This window comes from Chinchilla lanigera, unplaced genomic scaffold (assembly GCF_000276665.1).
Source record: "Chinchilla lanigera isolate Chin_1 unplaced genomic scaffold, ChiLan1.0 scaffold00015, whole genome shotgun sequence".
Lineage (NCBI taxonomy): Eukaryota > Metazoa > Chordata > Mammalia > Rodentia > Chinchillidae > Chinchilla > Chinchilla lanigera.
In genome coordinates, this window is record NW_004955416.1 from 27,448,189 (window position 1) to 27,464,585 (window position 16,397).

General features: G+C 44.4%; 1 protein-coding gene across 4 annotated transcripts in view; it reads right to left on the bottom strand.

Annotated features, from left to right (window-relative positions):
- Positions 1-13,761: 13,761 nt before the first annotated feature.
- Cers3 (ceramide synthase 3) overlaps positions 13,762-16,397 on the bottom strand; it is a 115,196-nt gene continuing 112,560 nt past the window's right edge. For all 4 annotated transcript variants that reach the window (XM_013512587.1, XM_013512586.1, XM_005381640.2 and 1 more), the window contains one exon: positions 13,762-15,750. In XM_013512587.1, the coding sequence (XP_013368041.1) occupies positions 15,589-15,750 (162 nt within the window). In that variant the 3' untranslated portion in view covers positions 13,762-15,588. The remainder of the gene's footprint in view (positions 15,751-16,397) is intronic.

The following is a 16,397-nucleotide window of genomic DNA, read 5'->3' on the forward strand; positions in this document are numbered from 1 at the left end:
TTAAGGACAGCAACTTGTAAGTGATAATGCAACCTAAGTGCTGGCTGGAAAACAAAGGAGACCTAAATTTATATTTGAGTTCAGTAAAGGAAAGTGGTGACATTTCAAGTATGATAATGACACAGTGTACAATGTTGGTATCACACAGCCATCTGTAAACTTAGACTAAGCCTGTTAGGGTCTGTGGTGACTTCCATAGGTCTTTAATTATGACCTCCTTCCCTTCCACAGATGGACCTCATCCCCCTGCTTAGAAAGTGTTTTGGATTTTAGTGTATTGGGAGTGATGTTTTGTGGCTTCTGAGGTTAGGTCATAAAAGGATAGAGCTTCCTCCTGGCTCTCGTTCTTGGGTCACTTACTTTGGGGGAAATGTGTGGTCATAACACGAGGACACGCAAGCAGCCCTATGGAAGAGCCCATGTGTAAAGAGGCCCTTGTGAAAAGGAAGCCAACTTGCCAGAACCAACTAACTAGTTGTGTGAAAGAGCCACTTTGGAAGCACATCCTCTAGCCTCTGCCAAGTCTTCAGATGATTTCAACCTCTAGACTTTGAGTATGTCCCACACATGGTGAGCAGAGATGAGCCAGCCCTACTGCTCCCTGGCTGAATTCTAGACTTGTGAAACACCAAGAAGAATAACCTATTATTAGTATCTTAAGTCACTATGTTTTAAGGCAAATTTGTTATTAACTAAGTAATATGGATTCATAACACACACTAAAATTAATTCCTCAATTTGATGGTGGCATGAAGGAGGTAGCCATTAGGAATTTGGAAGCAACCTTCAGGGTAGCAGAGCACATCTGCAAGAGCTTTCCCCCTAAGATCAGGCAAAAGAAAAATGTCTGCTCCCATCATTTCTGTTCAGTACTAGTTGATACAATCAGGAAAGAAAAAATACAAATAAAAAGGACCCATACTGGAAGAGAAGAAGTAAAATTACCTTTAATCACAGATAACATGATCATTTCTGTAGAATATCCTATTAATCTATGAAAACATTTTCAAGGTAAGTGCAGTGAGGTTGCAGTATACAAAGCCAATATACAAATTTCAATTATAAACCTATACACTACCAAAGAACAATCAGGAATTAGAATTTAAAACAATACCAATTAGAAATTGGAATTTTAAAAATAATACCATTTACAGTAACATAAAAATATGAAATAAGGATGCCTGACAAGATCTGAAAGAACTGTACACTGAGAATACAGAGTGCAAAGCAAAATTAAAGAGACCTAGGCAGTTCGGTGATATACAATATTCTCATAAGGTCCTATGTTGTAAGATGTCAGTTCTCCACAAACCGATAAATACAGTAAATGTGTCTCTAAGCAAAATGTAAGCAGATTTTTGGAAAATCGATAAACTGAGACTAAAATTCATATCAAAACACAAAGGTTCTTTAAAATTTGAAAAAGTTGAAAGAGTTAGCAGGCTGGCTCTATTTGGTTTCAACATTTTTTGTAAATTTACAGTAAGGAGGACAGTGTGGTAGTTGCATAAAGTTAGACAAAATAGATCAGTGAAACAGAATATTGAATTCAGACATAAATTATACATACATGCATAACTTATTTTTGGAAATGACATAAAAATTATCCAGTGAAGAAAGGATAATCTTTCTCACAAATTATGCTGGAAAGATAATATTTATCTTTTAATATTTATTGGGAGCACACTTTTGCAGAGTATATATCTAACACAGCACTTGTATGCAAAATATATAAAGAACACCCAAGACTCAATAATAATAACAATCCAATTAAAAGTGAGCAAAGAACTTGAATGGACATTTCTACAAAGATGCTCAAGTGGCCAATAATGAGAAGTTGCTGAATGCTACTATTCATTAGAGAAATGCAAATCAAAACCACAGCGGGACACCACCTCAGTAGCCTATCAAGATAGCTACTATCAAAAACAAAAGCAGGAAATAACAATTTTGGGGGGGGGATACAGAGAAATGGAGACCCTATGCACTGGTGGTGGGATAGGAAAATGGGGTAGCCTCTTTGGAAAAGTTTGGTAGTTTCTCAAAATGTTAAACATAGAATTGCCATATGGTCCAACATGCAGACTAGAGATTAGCAGGCACTGGGAGAAAGGAGAACAGAGTTATTGCTTATTGTGTATAAAGTGTCTGCGTAGGATGATGACAAAATTGGAAATACATGATGCAGATGTTGCCCAGTGTCATGAATACGCTTAATGCTATTGAGCTGTACATTTAAAAATGGCTAAACCAGTGACTTTTATGTCATGTAATTTATGACAAAATACACACAAAACATTTAACACACAACTGAATTTCTTAAATGAGCAAGAAATTTGAATGGGCATATTACCAAAGAAGATATACAGATGGAAAAAAAAGAGTTAAAAATATGCTCAATATAGTTAGCCTTTAGGGAAATGCAAATTTAAAACAACGATATAAACAATTCCTGCATACTTATTAGAAAAGTTTCCAAACAAAATAAAACACAACAACTAAGTGTGAGTGAGGATAAAGAGGATTTGAAACTTTCATACAGTCATGGGAAGGATGTAAAATGGCACAATTACTTTGGAGAACATTCTGGAAGTTTCTTAGACAGTTAAGCATGCACTTAGCCATTCATTCCACTTTTGTGGGTAAAGCGTACATCCATATGAAGACTTGTAAATGATTGTGACACTCTTTTTTGGAATAGCCCCAAACTGGAAACAGTCCAAACATCCATCAACATGTGAATGGTTAAACAGATTGTATAATACACAATATACAGGGGTCACTACTTGGCAATAAGAGACGGACTGTTGATACACACCATAATATGAACGGATGTCAGTATAAGTATAGAGTGGAGGAAGGGGGCACATACTGTAGGATTTTCTTTATATAAAATTCTAGAAAATACAAACTAATGACAATTGACAGGTCATTGCTCACCAGAGGAAGGGGTAGGTCCAGGAGAGAGAGGAATTTCAAAGGCACAAAAGAAAAATGTAAGGGTGATAAGTATGTTTACTGCAGATTACAGGACTATTTCATGACTAGATAGATGACAGATAGATAGATATAGATATATCTCAAAGTATAGCATACCTATGTCAATATGGACAGTTTATTGTACATCAACTTTATCTCATTTCAAAAATAGTGTTAAAGGCATGGAAACCCATGACTATAATGTCTCCTGTAATCCCAGCTACTCCCAAGGCTGATGCAAGAGGATCTTTGCGAATTCCAGGCAGTCTGGACAATTTAGGGAGATTTTTTTCTCTAAATCAAAAGGGGTCGGGAGGAGCCTGGGTATGTGACTCAGTGGCAGAGGGCTTGTCCAGCATGCAGAAAGCCTTGAGTGACATCCCCAGTACCACAAAACTGAAGCAGCGGCAGCAGCAACAAGAAAGAAAGAAAGAAAGATAGAAAGAAATGAAAGAAAGAAAGAAAGAAAAAAAGAAAGAAAAAGAAAAAAAGAAAGAAATATAGAAAGAAAGAAAGAAAGAAAGAAAGAAAGAGAAAGAAAAAGAGAGAAAGATAGATAGATAAGGATTAAAATGCAAATAATGAGATAAAAATCTCGACGCACTACTTTGATGTAATTAAAGCTCTAAGCAACACTACAGTTTAAAGGGGTAAGGTGTCCCAGAGGGACATCTATTAAATCTGTAATTTGAGCTCCTCTATTAGGGGTGAAAGGTAGGGGATTACGAGGAAATTAAGAGAACAAAAGGGAGACTTGGCATGGCCTTCCGTGCCTTGCCGAGTGTGATGAACCCTAATCTGTCCAACTCAGACCTTGGGGGGAAGGAGGGGGGAGGGGAGGAGGAGCGGGGAGAGGGGGAGGAGGGGGACTGGGGAGCAGACAAATGGATTTCGTGGAAATTACTGGCAGCTAGGCTTGCCCTGGAGGCTTGGCTGAGGGCCAGGCAATCACTGTCTAGGGTGCATTTACAGGGTTCTCAAATTCCCTTCCCTGGAGCCTGCGGAAGGTAGTCCTTGCCAAAGGCAGAAGGTGGGGGTGGCGGTGGGGGACACCATCCCTTTGTCTCTTTTTCCCCTTGGACCGGATTATTTTCCTGCCTTATCTCTCAGAGGGGACTCCTTTGGCCTTGGCTGGCCGAGGGAGACCTCGGGTCAGGACAGTGTGGGCGGGGCACAGGCTCCAGGGTTTGGGGTTGGCAGAGCTGCAAGGGACCCAAGTCCCTGCCAGACGCTTCCTGAAAGGCCTGGCCCAAGTGTGCAGCGGCCTGGTCACCTTCCCTCTGGGCGTGAGTGCCTGCACCCCGGTGGCCCAGCGCCCTGCGTCTCTGCCTCAGGCTGATCCACCGGACAGGCGGTGGAGTCCACAGCGTCCTCCCGCGGCGCCTGCGGGTGAGGACTGAGGACCCCGTGCGTCCCGCAGGCAGGAGATCCAGCCACCCGGACTCTGCACAGGAGGGTCCAACTTTCCTACCCAGGGCCAGGAGCCAGGCTATCTGGGTCTCCGAGCCAGGGATGGAGTGGCCTTGAACTTGGCTGATTCTGGTGCCTGTAGAGGCATCCGGTTGGTCTCAACCCTCTCGCCTGGAAATACCTTATGACTGATAAAACGCAGTTACACAAGCAAAGATGAAGGGGGCAGGGATTCCGCGTGGGGGTCTTCAGATGGAAGGAGGAAGCCACCGCACACCCACACAGCAGCAGAAGGACAGGGGGGCGGACATCTCCCGCCCTGTGGCTCTCCAGGGGCGTCCTCTCTTTCTCACACCCTCCCTCTTGCTCACGGTCGCCCCCTTCACTCTTGTATTTGACTTGCTGTTTCTCTCTCTTCCCATCACACGCGCACACACACGCACACACACGCACACACACGCACTGCTAGGCCTCGCTGTGTGAGCAGCCCGTGAGGTGAGGTGAGGTGATGAGGTCGCGTGAGGGGTGCTGCCAGGGGAGCGATCAAGGTGCCTACCTCTGCGGGGGGCCTCTGGGCCGAGTGCTTCCCCTGAGAGCTCTGAGCCCGGTGACCACTTCTGCTCACTGTGTTCTTGGACATCCATCTCGTTTCCAAAGTCCAAAATATGTTGCCAAATTGCTCCAGATCTTTTCTTCTTTTTAGACATAGGTATAATGAGATGGTTGTCTTAGCCCAGTTAATAGAATTGGAGCTCAACAAACCCATCATTCACCCTCTTTTCTCACCCTGCGCCGAGTTCCTTTCCTAGGAGTTCAGCTTTCCTGTAAGTATTTCCCACTTGCCAGACCCCAACCTCTGCTTGCACTTGGCAGTTCTGGTGTATTTGTACCGATTCCCAGTTTATAAGGACAGAGCCGGGTTCCAATGGCTAACAAGGGACATCCCCCCACACACACACACACAGGGGCTGTAGATTGTAGGGGGCAGAGCTTGGAGTTTTCTGATTGCAAACTCCCACTCACTCATACTTGCCTACTTTATTTTAAATTGTCCAATGGATCATATGTATGGAAGAGTTCATAAAACGTATATGTACACTTTTAAAAAATACTAAAATGAATACCCATAAGTTTATCACCCAGCCCGAGACATGGAACATTACCAGTTCTGTTAGAAACAGCAGCCCATACCTCTCACCAGAAAGGCAGTCTATTCCATGAATCCTTCCCTGCCTTCTTCTAATAACCCTTCTACCTAAGTATGTAGCCTCAAAGAATATCTTGTTGAGCTTTGGAAGTTTTCTTAAATTCTTTTTGTCATAATGCAATACATTTATCAATAGGCATTACTTTTATAAAGCAGTTGCAAAACTAAGCAGGAAGTACAGAGGTGCTTAAATACCTCATCCTCTACTTCTACACAGTCCTCCCTACTGTCAGTATCCGGCACCACAATAGTACATTTCTTATAATTTGTGACCTAACATAGACACGTCTTTATTAACCCGAGCCCATAGGAACGTAGGGGCTCATTTGTGGAGTGGTGCGCTGTGTTTATGTATTGTTACAGATATAAGATGACATGTCGCTGTCACTATAGCATCGTGCTGCATAATTTCACTGCCCTAAGAGCCTCTTCCAGTGCTTACGAATGCCCCACAACACCTACATCTTGATATTTTTTTTTTGCTATCTCCAAAACTTTTTTTCTAAAAGCCTTACAACTGCGATACATAACTTTTCAGACTGGCCTGTTTTACCTAGCTAATATGCACTTAAGTTTCCTCCGTGTCTTTCTGTGGCTTGAGAGCTCATTTCTTTTTAGTGCTGAATGATATCCATTGTCTGGATGTACCAGTTTCTTTATCCATTCACCTACTGAAGGATGTCCAGATTGCTTCCAAGATTTGGCATTTATGACTGAAACTGCTATAAAGACCCGTGTGCAGCTTTTGTATAGATATGTTTCAGCTCATTTCGGGTAAGCCCCAAGGAATGAGATTGCTGGGTCCTAGGGTAAGAGTATTTTCATTTTGTTCAAAACTGCGGAACTGTTTTCCAAAGTAGTCATACTACTTTGCATTCCCACCATCAGTGAGTAAGTCTCAAATGTGTTTCTTATGTTTTAGTATAGTTTTGGCTTTTACATTTAGGTCTATAATCCATTTCAAATTAATTTTTGTTTCTGGCATGAAAAATGATTGAGGTTCTTTTTCCCACATGGTTATCCAGTTCTTAAAAGCACAAAGAGAGGGAGAGAGGGAGAGAGAGGAATAGAAGAAAAGAAGGGAGGGACGTAGGAAGGGAAAACACCTTGAAAAAAACTTTTAAAGCGATTGAATGTACCTGGGGCTGTCTCTGGATTCCCTAATCTGATCCAAGCTCTTTATGTGCTGGGCATCCTCAGGGTCCTAACCGCGTTACCAGCTCTGACACAGGCATTACTTTTGTCCACCGCAGATTTCTCCTCCTCTCACTGCTCTGCCCTATTTAAGATGCTACCAGCTGTGAGCTCCATCTCTCCTAGGAAGGGCTCATCACTTACTAGAATTTGGTTCATTTAAATTTCCTTGCACCCTCAGCATTTTGATTCCTTTTAAACCACAGTTCGTAGCTTGACGCATTAAGCAGGGTGGACCTGCCAGCCTTTTGAAACATTTTCCAGCTTACCCAGAATGGAAGGCCTGTAGTTCCTGAGTTCTTTTCTGGTGAATTCTTCCCTTTGTTTTCTCTATGTGTTTTCATAGAGATCCTAACTATTTGGATATTGGCCGTCTTCAACTGGTCTTACATATTTTTGAAAAGAAAAACAAAACAAAACATCTTATCCAGTTTTCCACCTCTGTCTTCCTGGTATACTTTGCAGGAAATCTCCTGAACTTCACCTTCCAATTTTTCTTTGAGCTCCCATTCAACCATCACGTTTTTAACTTTCTGGGGCCCTTTTCATTTTGTGAGTGTTTTGTTTTAATAATGTCTTGTTTTGTGTAATGGGTGCGTTCTCTTCTGTTTCTAAGATTAACACCATAGTGTTTGTGAAGTTGTCTTGTCTCTGCACCCTGTTGGCTGCTGTTGTGTTTTTCTTTTGTTTTGGTCTCTTATACCTTGATACAGGACAAACTCTGTTCCCTCCAAATTCAGACACTGTCACTCTAGCTCCCAGTTCCTCGGAAGATAACTGAGTGTGGGACAGGGTCTTTAGTAATTAAGCTAAAGTGATAGCACTAAATTCTGTATTATTAGGAGTGCCCATGCTGGAACATGTCTTAACATCATGTGTAGCTCTTCCAAGCTGCTGCTATCAGGGGCTCTGCTCCTGGGGGTTTTTGACTTTAGCAGAAAATGTCAACCAGAGCTTTTCAGGAAAATAAATAAAATACAAATGACCTTGCTGTTCCCTAAATATCGCCTTGACCAAAACATCAAAGTGTTGCAGCTGTCCAATTGAGTGATCCTGCATAATGACCAGACTGTGGGACATTAAGAAGCACCCCAACCTCAGAGACGCTAAAGTGTAAAAAACAAATCATCTTAGAATGCAAGAAAGTAAGACTTCACAATGGAATTCATTACAGTTTCAAACTGCACCTATTACCCTTGCATAGGTATGGGTGATATTCCAGGCCCAGGGAGAGCCTCCTCTGTGGCTCATCTCTGGTGCCCCTGGCTTCGGACTGCACCATGCCCCTAAGAACAAAATGGGAGCAGCAACACTCCTGATCTGGGCATCCATGACGTTCAGAATTTCCCAATACAACCGCCCTGCAAGTTAAAGTAAGATACATTATCTTTGAACTCATCTCCAAACTTTTTGTACCCCTTGATAAAGTGGTTTTTAAAAATCAGATGAGCCAGGGATATAGCTCAGTGGCACAAGTGCCTGCCTGGCAAGCGTAAGGTCCTGAGTTCGATTCCCAGTATCCCTCCCCAAAAGCTGTAGAACTAAAAATCAGATGAGAGGGGTCAGCAGAACACAAATGGACACTGGCAAAGTTCCTCTGTGCTAAGGTGGAATTGGGGATTTTTGCCAACTCCCAAATATGTAGATATATCACAGCCTTTTCTTTTCCCCAAATTCCCTCAAGTCTGCTTTTGGGTGAGAAATCACTTTGTCCTGCTCCGCTTGGTGAAAACCCAGTGCCTCAGTAGGAGAGGGCTTCTGTTGTAGAGGCCTGTTTCCAGGTTCACAGGCGGCACCTTCTTGCTGTGTCCTGACATGCTAGAAGAGGTGAGAGGGTTCTCTGGGGTCTCTTTTATAAAAGCACTATTCCCACTCCTAAGAGTACCTTCTTCTCCTGCTAATCTTGGCTACTTTTGTGGAGGTTCCAGCATCCTCCAATCTGTGTCCACTTCTCAGAGATCCCGGCACCAGCCATAGGGTTCCCTTTTCCTCAGTGAGGCGAGCAGGAGCTTCCAGGTCCTATCCTGTATCCAGAGTTTGGGGACCAGTAGTACAGATCCAGTCTACAGATTAATCCTATGGGATTGATCCTCCAAGCACCTGTACTCTGAAAGAAACTCTTTATCTCTACTTCTTGCAGTTATTAACCCCGGGTATACCTTTTTCATTTTTTTCTTAGCCCTTCCACACCCATATAAGCAATTCCTCACATTCAGTGCTCTGCTTGAAATACCCACCGTGACTCCTGCGTCCCTGGCTGAAATCTGACTGATGCTCTGTTCCCAGTGCTCCTTCTCACTAGATTTGGTGACAGCAGTGATGCCGTGTATCTTGCTAAATATTTTAACCTCTTGGCCTGACACACAGTGGGCCTCTATAAATATTTTTCACTCCATCTCTACAACCACCATGGTTTTTGGAGATTAGCAGAAAGTGTGGGTTTAAATCTGAGACCTGCCATTCACCAGTTGGGTGATTTCAGCATATTTCTTTGAAATGAAGCAAATATTTTGTGGACACTTTCTGCAGCAGGTGCTTCAAAATATACCATATGTAACCCTCCCAGCACGCCTCAGACGAAGGCACCATGCTCACACTTAAGGAAACAGAGGCTCCGGGAGATGAGGTGGCTGACCCAGGCCACACAGCCCATACACAGTGCATTGAGATGTGGGACAGCCTGACCCAGAAACCACACTCTGAGCATCGCGTGCAGCTCCTCACCAGCTTCTGTCTGCTCACCCACAGAATAATGAGAACGGTCCATCCTTGGGGTGAAAGTATAAGAAATTTCAGGGACAAAATTATATAAGTAATTCTGAATGCATTCATTGTGAAAATAAATGACCTGCGGTTTCAGTACCTTAACCTGAGTGGCAAATTTCAAGTGACTTCCACTCGTGGGCCTGGCTTTTCTGTGTCTTTCCTTGCTGGCCACCTGCATAACTTCTGCTAAGCTCTCCTGCTTGCCCGGCCATCTCACTTCCTGTCTTCTGCGCCCTGACTGACCCCAGTGAGGCTGCCTTTAAAAGGCCACAAAGTCAGATCCTTCTGCTGTTCCAAGGGTGAGTCCTCCAGGCCCAGGCTAAGGCCTGTGTTCTTGCGTGCATAGGACACAAAGCCCCACCGGTGTCTGGGCCTTTTTGTGATACTGGCGATATGCAGGAGGAGCAGTGAGCTCAGACTTCCAAGATCCAGTTCATGGTCTAGGACTCCACTGTGGGTGCTGCAAAGTCCTTCTTTTCCTCCTGCCTCACAGGCAGCATTTAAAAGCCTGGGATGGGGACAAACTCGCCAGCTGGGGTGGTGACACGTCCATTCCACATGGGTTCCTTGTCTGTTCCAACCGAATTGTGCTAGCTCAGAAGCAGCGTACCCAGGATGCGGCCCGGGGTGCCGCTCTGTCTATCACAGCTTCCCGGACCAATGTCCTGTTTCAAAGAGAATCGGTCTACGTGAAAGACGGACCACAGGAAATAGGGACCTGCAAAGGAAACCCAGGGGATAAGTAGTGACCTTGAAGAAGCCCTTCTGCCATTCCTTGGGGAAATATGCCCAGCCTGACATAATGTCTGGTCAGGGATCTGGAGCCCTTTGTTCTGTGTCCTGGGCTAACTGCCTGGCACCCACAGCAGCTGCCAAGGCCCACGTGTCTTCCCAGAGCAGCTCTGGTTGAGGCTCTCAACTACTTCTCTCCCTTTTAAAAATCCATTGATTTTGACTTTTCTCTCTCTCCCTCTCTCTCCTCCTTAACAGGAACTGAGCGCTGCTGGTAGAAGGTTTTATTAGCAGGAAGGGAGAGCTTGGCAACTTGGCAGAGAATCTACTGAGAGCACCAGATTGAAGCAGCAAGACAGCAGCCCCGGTTGCTGCTTGCCTAGGACTCAGGACAGATTTATGCATCAGTTTCTCAATAGTTTCTGGACCAGAAGCCATCGCTCACCACAAGAGAGACAGGCTGGACATTCACTCACTCACAGGTTTGGGGGCTCAGCAGCGGCTGCACACAAGGAACCAGCGAGGCCAGTTGGTGAGGCTGTGACAGTCACTATGGGCACAATGAACCAAGAAAGCTGTCAAAGTACGCAGCCTGACCTGTGGTGAGGGGTTCTGAACAACCTCGAGGGGCAGGTGTGGGAGCTCCTGTTCAAATTCCACAGGAAGGATCGAACTTTAGCCCTTTTGCATAGATTCTACCAATGCTATGTTCTGGCGGGCCCAGGCTATGACAGCAAGAGGCAGGGACCTCTGCCATGGGACCATGCGTGGCCAACCAATACCAACACCTCGGTAGCACCAAGTTCCTAGCTGGGCTTAGGAACGCTCATTTAAAAATCAACCTCTCCACTGATCCCCAGTGGTTGCCTGTTGTTTTCCTAATACCAGGCACAGGAAGTGAAGCTCAACAAAATCATCTTGTCAGAGGGGATAGTGTTGAAAGTTATATAAGTATCCCGCACCCACGTCTTTTGTCAAATATGTGTGCATGCCAATATTTCCCTTAGTTTGTCTAAGGAAAGAAGTTTGTCTTTCATCTGCTGAAGGCGGTCCTTCACAGAGCCAAGTTTGCAATTTTGATAATGTCCAATTAATCAATTTTCCTTTTATAGGTTATGCTTTTAATATCAGTGTAAGACTTTTTATCTAGATCAAGAACATGACACTTTTCTGTCACTTTGTCTAAAAGTTTACAGTTTCATATTTTAAATATAAAAGTACATAGTGCATTCTGAATGGATTTTTGTATGGTTGTGATGTTCTGATTGGGATTCATGTCTACGTCCAGACACTCCAGCATTACTCATTGAAAAGGCTCTCCTTTCCCCCACTGAATTGCTTTTGCAGCTTTGTCACAAATCGATTGGTCATGTTCATGTGGATGAGCTTCTGATCCCCCGCCCCACTCCAATGCTGAGGATGAAACCCAGGGCTAGGTGAGCACTCTGCCTCTGTACCCGCTGCCAAGAGTGCTCTATTCCACAGACCTGTGCCTCTCTGCCAATACAGCATGGTCTCTGCAGCTACACACTAAGCCTTCACACTGAGTGAAGCAATTCCTTGCTCTTCAGTTTTCCTCAAGATTATTTTAGGTACTCCAGGGCCATGCTTTTCCAAGTAAATTTTAGAACAAGCTTTTGATTTTGCTCTACATGTCCCTTACAAGTGTATTGCTTCATTTAAGTATACAATATGTGGGGCTGGGGATTTAGCTCAGCGGCAAAGCGCCTGCCTGGTAAGCACAAGGTCGTGAGTTCGGTTCCTGGTACCGGAGAAAAACCAAAAAAAAAAAAAAAAAAAAAAACAATATGTGGCAACTTTTCCACATATAGATTTCCAGTTTAATCTCATGGTGATCAGTGACCATATTCTATATGATCTTAAACTTTTGAAATGTTTTGGGATTTGCTTTATGGTCTATTTTAGCAAATGTTAATGTGTACTTGAAAGAATGTATATTCTGCAGTTATTAGGTACAGTATTCCGTATATGTCAATTAGGTCAATTTTATTAAGTTCACTGTGAAAATCTTCTCTACTCTTTCTGACATTGTCTTCTTGTTCTATCAGATATTCAGAGATGTGTTAAAACCACCCAGCATGATTATGAATTTGTTACTCCTCTGAATTCTGTGAAATTTTTATTAACATATTTTGGAGTTATTTATCAGGCGAATTTTCCATGTTTTCCTGGCAGAGTTATCCCCCTCATTACTATTAAACATTCCTTTTGCTGTCCACTAGTTTTCCCTGCCTTTGTCTGGTATTGGACCTTTGGGTGGTCAGTACAGTTTACATGGCATATTTTTCTCTATCCTTCAACTTTGCTCATTGCCAAACTGCTCAAAACGAAAGAACAACTGGGATGGGGGAAAAGAGAAAAAAAGGAAGGAAAAAAAAATATATATATATATACAAGATAGCTAAGATAATTGTACTGCTAATTTCTATTAGTTCATTGAAATGAACAGCTAGTGTTTATATTGTTCAATCACCTTACATGCCTATATCTTATAATCTGAGCAACTACTTTGAAGATAACAATATGCAATAACCATTACTAATTTCCTACTATCTTGTTTTGAAATTCTGTATCATTTTATTTTTTATTATCTTTAAAATTAAAAAATAAAAATTCCCCTTCAGTGTGTGAGATACCTCAACCTCTGAGCTCTGGGATGCCACCCACCCCACCGTGTTTGATGTTCTGAGCTACAAGGTCAAGAGCCTGTTCACACCTGGCTCCCTCCTCTGCTGTTTCCTCCCAGGGCCTATTGGGGCCTTTCTGGAGGCAAATCTCTGTCTCCACTACACAGGGAGCTCATGTATGCCTAAAAAACCAAGCATGTGTGTTCTGTGTCTACTCAATCACCATGTGCGCTGGATTTTAACTTTATTTTAAGTCACAACCATTACAACAATATTGATGGCACTGTGGATGCCAGTTTAATAAAGTCGTCTCGCATAGTCCTGTGCCCTTATTTCCTGTAGAAAGGAGGCTACCTTTAAACTTAACCACAAAAGACCTGAAGGATGTTACAAAAATGTGTATCTACCACTTATGAAGTTAGTTTAGTGCTTCTAGCTGCCTTAGAGATCTTTGGAATTGGTATATTAATTTTACTTTCAATAATTATATGAGGGGAGAAATTGGAAGGTAGAGCAGTAAATAAATAATTTTTACCTTAAACAAGAAGAGATCTGGTACTAAGACAAGACCAAAACAAATGAAGAAAAAATACTCTCTTAAGTGGAAAATACTGTTAGGTGGCAAAATACTCTGTTAAGTGGAAACAAAAAAATAACACTTTAGTGTGAACTTCTTCTGCCACAAGAGCAACAATTAAAATAACAATCTCATAATAATAAATGAAGAGTTATGCCCGCGAGTGGAGTCATTGTACACATGCAATATCACACGATACATCAGTGCGTGTTATTGTACTTACAGAAGCAAATATTATGCAGAGAAAATTGGAGACTTGTTTTTATTTTCCTTCTGTGATTCCTCAACAAGAAATTTTGTTGGGGAAAAAATTCTGAAGGGTTTTGTCTTCTTGCGTTTGTTTGGCTGGCAGGTTTTACAAGCCTCTTTTTATTAAAAACCCCAAATCGCAGTGTGCACAGTGTCCTTCCTGCTAAAGACGCCTGGCAGCCTGCAGCGGTGGGGCCTCACCTTCCAGTCCCCACCGCCCCGTTTTTCATGTGGCTTTACAGCAAGAACCCCGAGCAAAACAGGATGAAGATACAAAACTGAACCCCAACTGTGACAGGCAGGGTGGGGAGTGGGGGAGCAGGTGCACCTTGCACAAGCTCCTTCTCAGGAAGGCCCGGCCTCTACTCAGTAGGACCCCAGAAGGCCCTGAGGTCAGCACTGCCCACCGTGCTCAGGACATGTGTCCCCTGCAGTGACAGCCACGAAAGGGACAGGATGTGTTCAAGTGCTCCCTTTCCCCATCCTGGAGGGTGAGGCAGAGCCAGCCCCGGCCCACCAGCCCCCAGCCCCCTCCTAGAGGGCTGGCGGTGGCTCAGTGCCCTTGCTTAGACATTGCTCGGGGTCTCTGTGGCCTTCTGTGTTGAGGTTTCATGTCCTTGTGCAGTCGGGTTGGATGGGTGATGGAGATGAAATTGTGTGGCTTCCTCTTTCCATCTCTAAGACTTCCTCAGGTCTCGTAGCTCCCATGAATGCCATCCAGAGGCTCAGGCTTCCCAGGGAACATGGCTCAGCATGCCACCCGGCCTGCACCCTCCTCCCTGGGAGGCCCCCAGGGGGACACCCGCAGTCCACGGGGAGCTCAGCTGGCCCGAAGAAGGGGCTCAGGGCAGCACAGGGCAGCTGCCCTCTTAGAGAGGACAAAAGTGAAAACCAGCAAAAGATAAACAGCAGATGTGCCCGAACTCCCTCCCCTTGGCCACAGGACCTAAGGGAGGAGATTTCCAGGGGGAACCTGAGAGCTCTCCTGGGGGGCAGATAATACACAGTTAGCGAATCAAGTGGAAAGAGCCTTCTGGGTATTTGCATTTCCAGGCACCTCAGACACATCTGGGAGGAATTTTTTAAGATTGTACCTTTCATTAATGCTCAATCGCCCCAAGCTTAGCCGGGCTTCTGTCCTCCAAAGAGCTGGAATCACAGCATGGAGAAGGTCAGCTAACAACCCCGCAGGGCACAATGTGCGCGGCAGTTCTCTTTTCTCACTGGACCCTCACCCAACCCTAAGGGGCTGCAGAGCAAGCACCACCACTGCGCTGTGCAGACCAGCGCCTGAGCCACCTTGGCAGGAAGTGGCCATGCGCCCTGGAACCTGCCTCCTTGTCTGGCCCTTCTGCAATGCCCCACCACCACCCCTCCACGGCTTTGGGACATGAGCTGCCCTCTGTGACTGAACACGCCTGGGAAGAGGCGGGTTTCCTTAGCATTGGTCAAACCAGCCCGAGGACAGGCCAGGTGAACAGGAGAAAGGGCTAAAGCAAAGCAAGCCCTGAAAAAGTCAAACGGCTCTCAAGCACACGCCTGAATGCGTGTAGACCTGAACCTGCTCTAGAGAGATCTTTGAAATCTCTGACCAGCCTGTGTCCTAGCTACAGTAAAATTCATAGGCATGCATATATTTAATATCTTAACACAAATTAACAACATTTTGTTAAACACATCTTAAGAGGGAGGAAAAACGAGAAAGAGGAAAGGGCAGAATCTGGGGTCTCTGTGGTTCCCTTGGCCACAGCAGTATGAGTGGGGAGCGTCGCCGGCTCCCAGCAGTCCTTGCAGCACACTGTGCATGCGGTCACGTGGGCTTCCAGCTAATGGCCATGCTGACCATTGGGGATGAGGTGCTTGTTGGTCCCAAGGCCATTCTTCAAACAGTCTCTGTCTTTGCCTTTGGTAGTTTCCTCCTCCTCCTCCTCCTCCTCCTCCTCTTCTTCCTCTTCCTCTTCATTATCACTCCTCACATCTTTAATGTTCTAGACAAAGGAAAGAATTAGCTGTGACAACTTCCATGATGCTTTAAGTGCCTATGCAAACTAATAGGTCCATCTTGCAGGTTTGGTTTCCTAAAGAAAACCCAAGATCCACAGAACACATTCAGCAAGATAAACCACACTCTGGGTCATAAAACAAACCTTAACTCCACAAACTACAATTATACAACGTGTATTTAAGACAGGAGAGAAGGTGCAATACTGCCCAAGAGGTACTTTACATAGGATTTTTGTTCTGTGGTTGTGTCAGGCGCCCCATGCTCTGGGTGGCAATTGCTTTGGCTGCCGCAGACGGGTCCCAGGTGACTCTGCAAACTCTGGATGACTCTGTCCCCCACATCTCTCCTCAATTAGGTCCGCAAGTGCCCTATCACCGAAGAGAAAGTCTGGCACTGTACATTCTCGAGCTCGCCCTTTTCCCTATGTAAGCAAGCTCCTCATGCCCTTAGCAGGCTCGGTCCATGTGCTGTTTCTTATGTCTCAGCCTAAATCCTAAGAAAGCTTCAGGCTGGCTTTTTTTTTTTTTTTTTTTGGCCTATTTGCGGTTTCTATTTCAAGTGGTGACAAAAGCTGCCAGCAGCCAGGACTGGTAACACAAAAGGCAGCGAGCAGCAGAGAACAGCACAGAA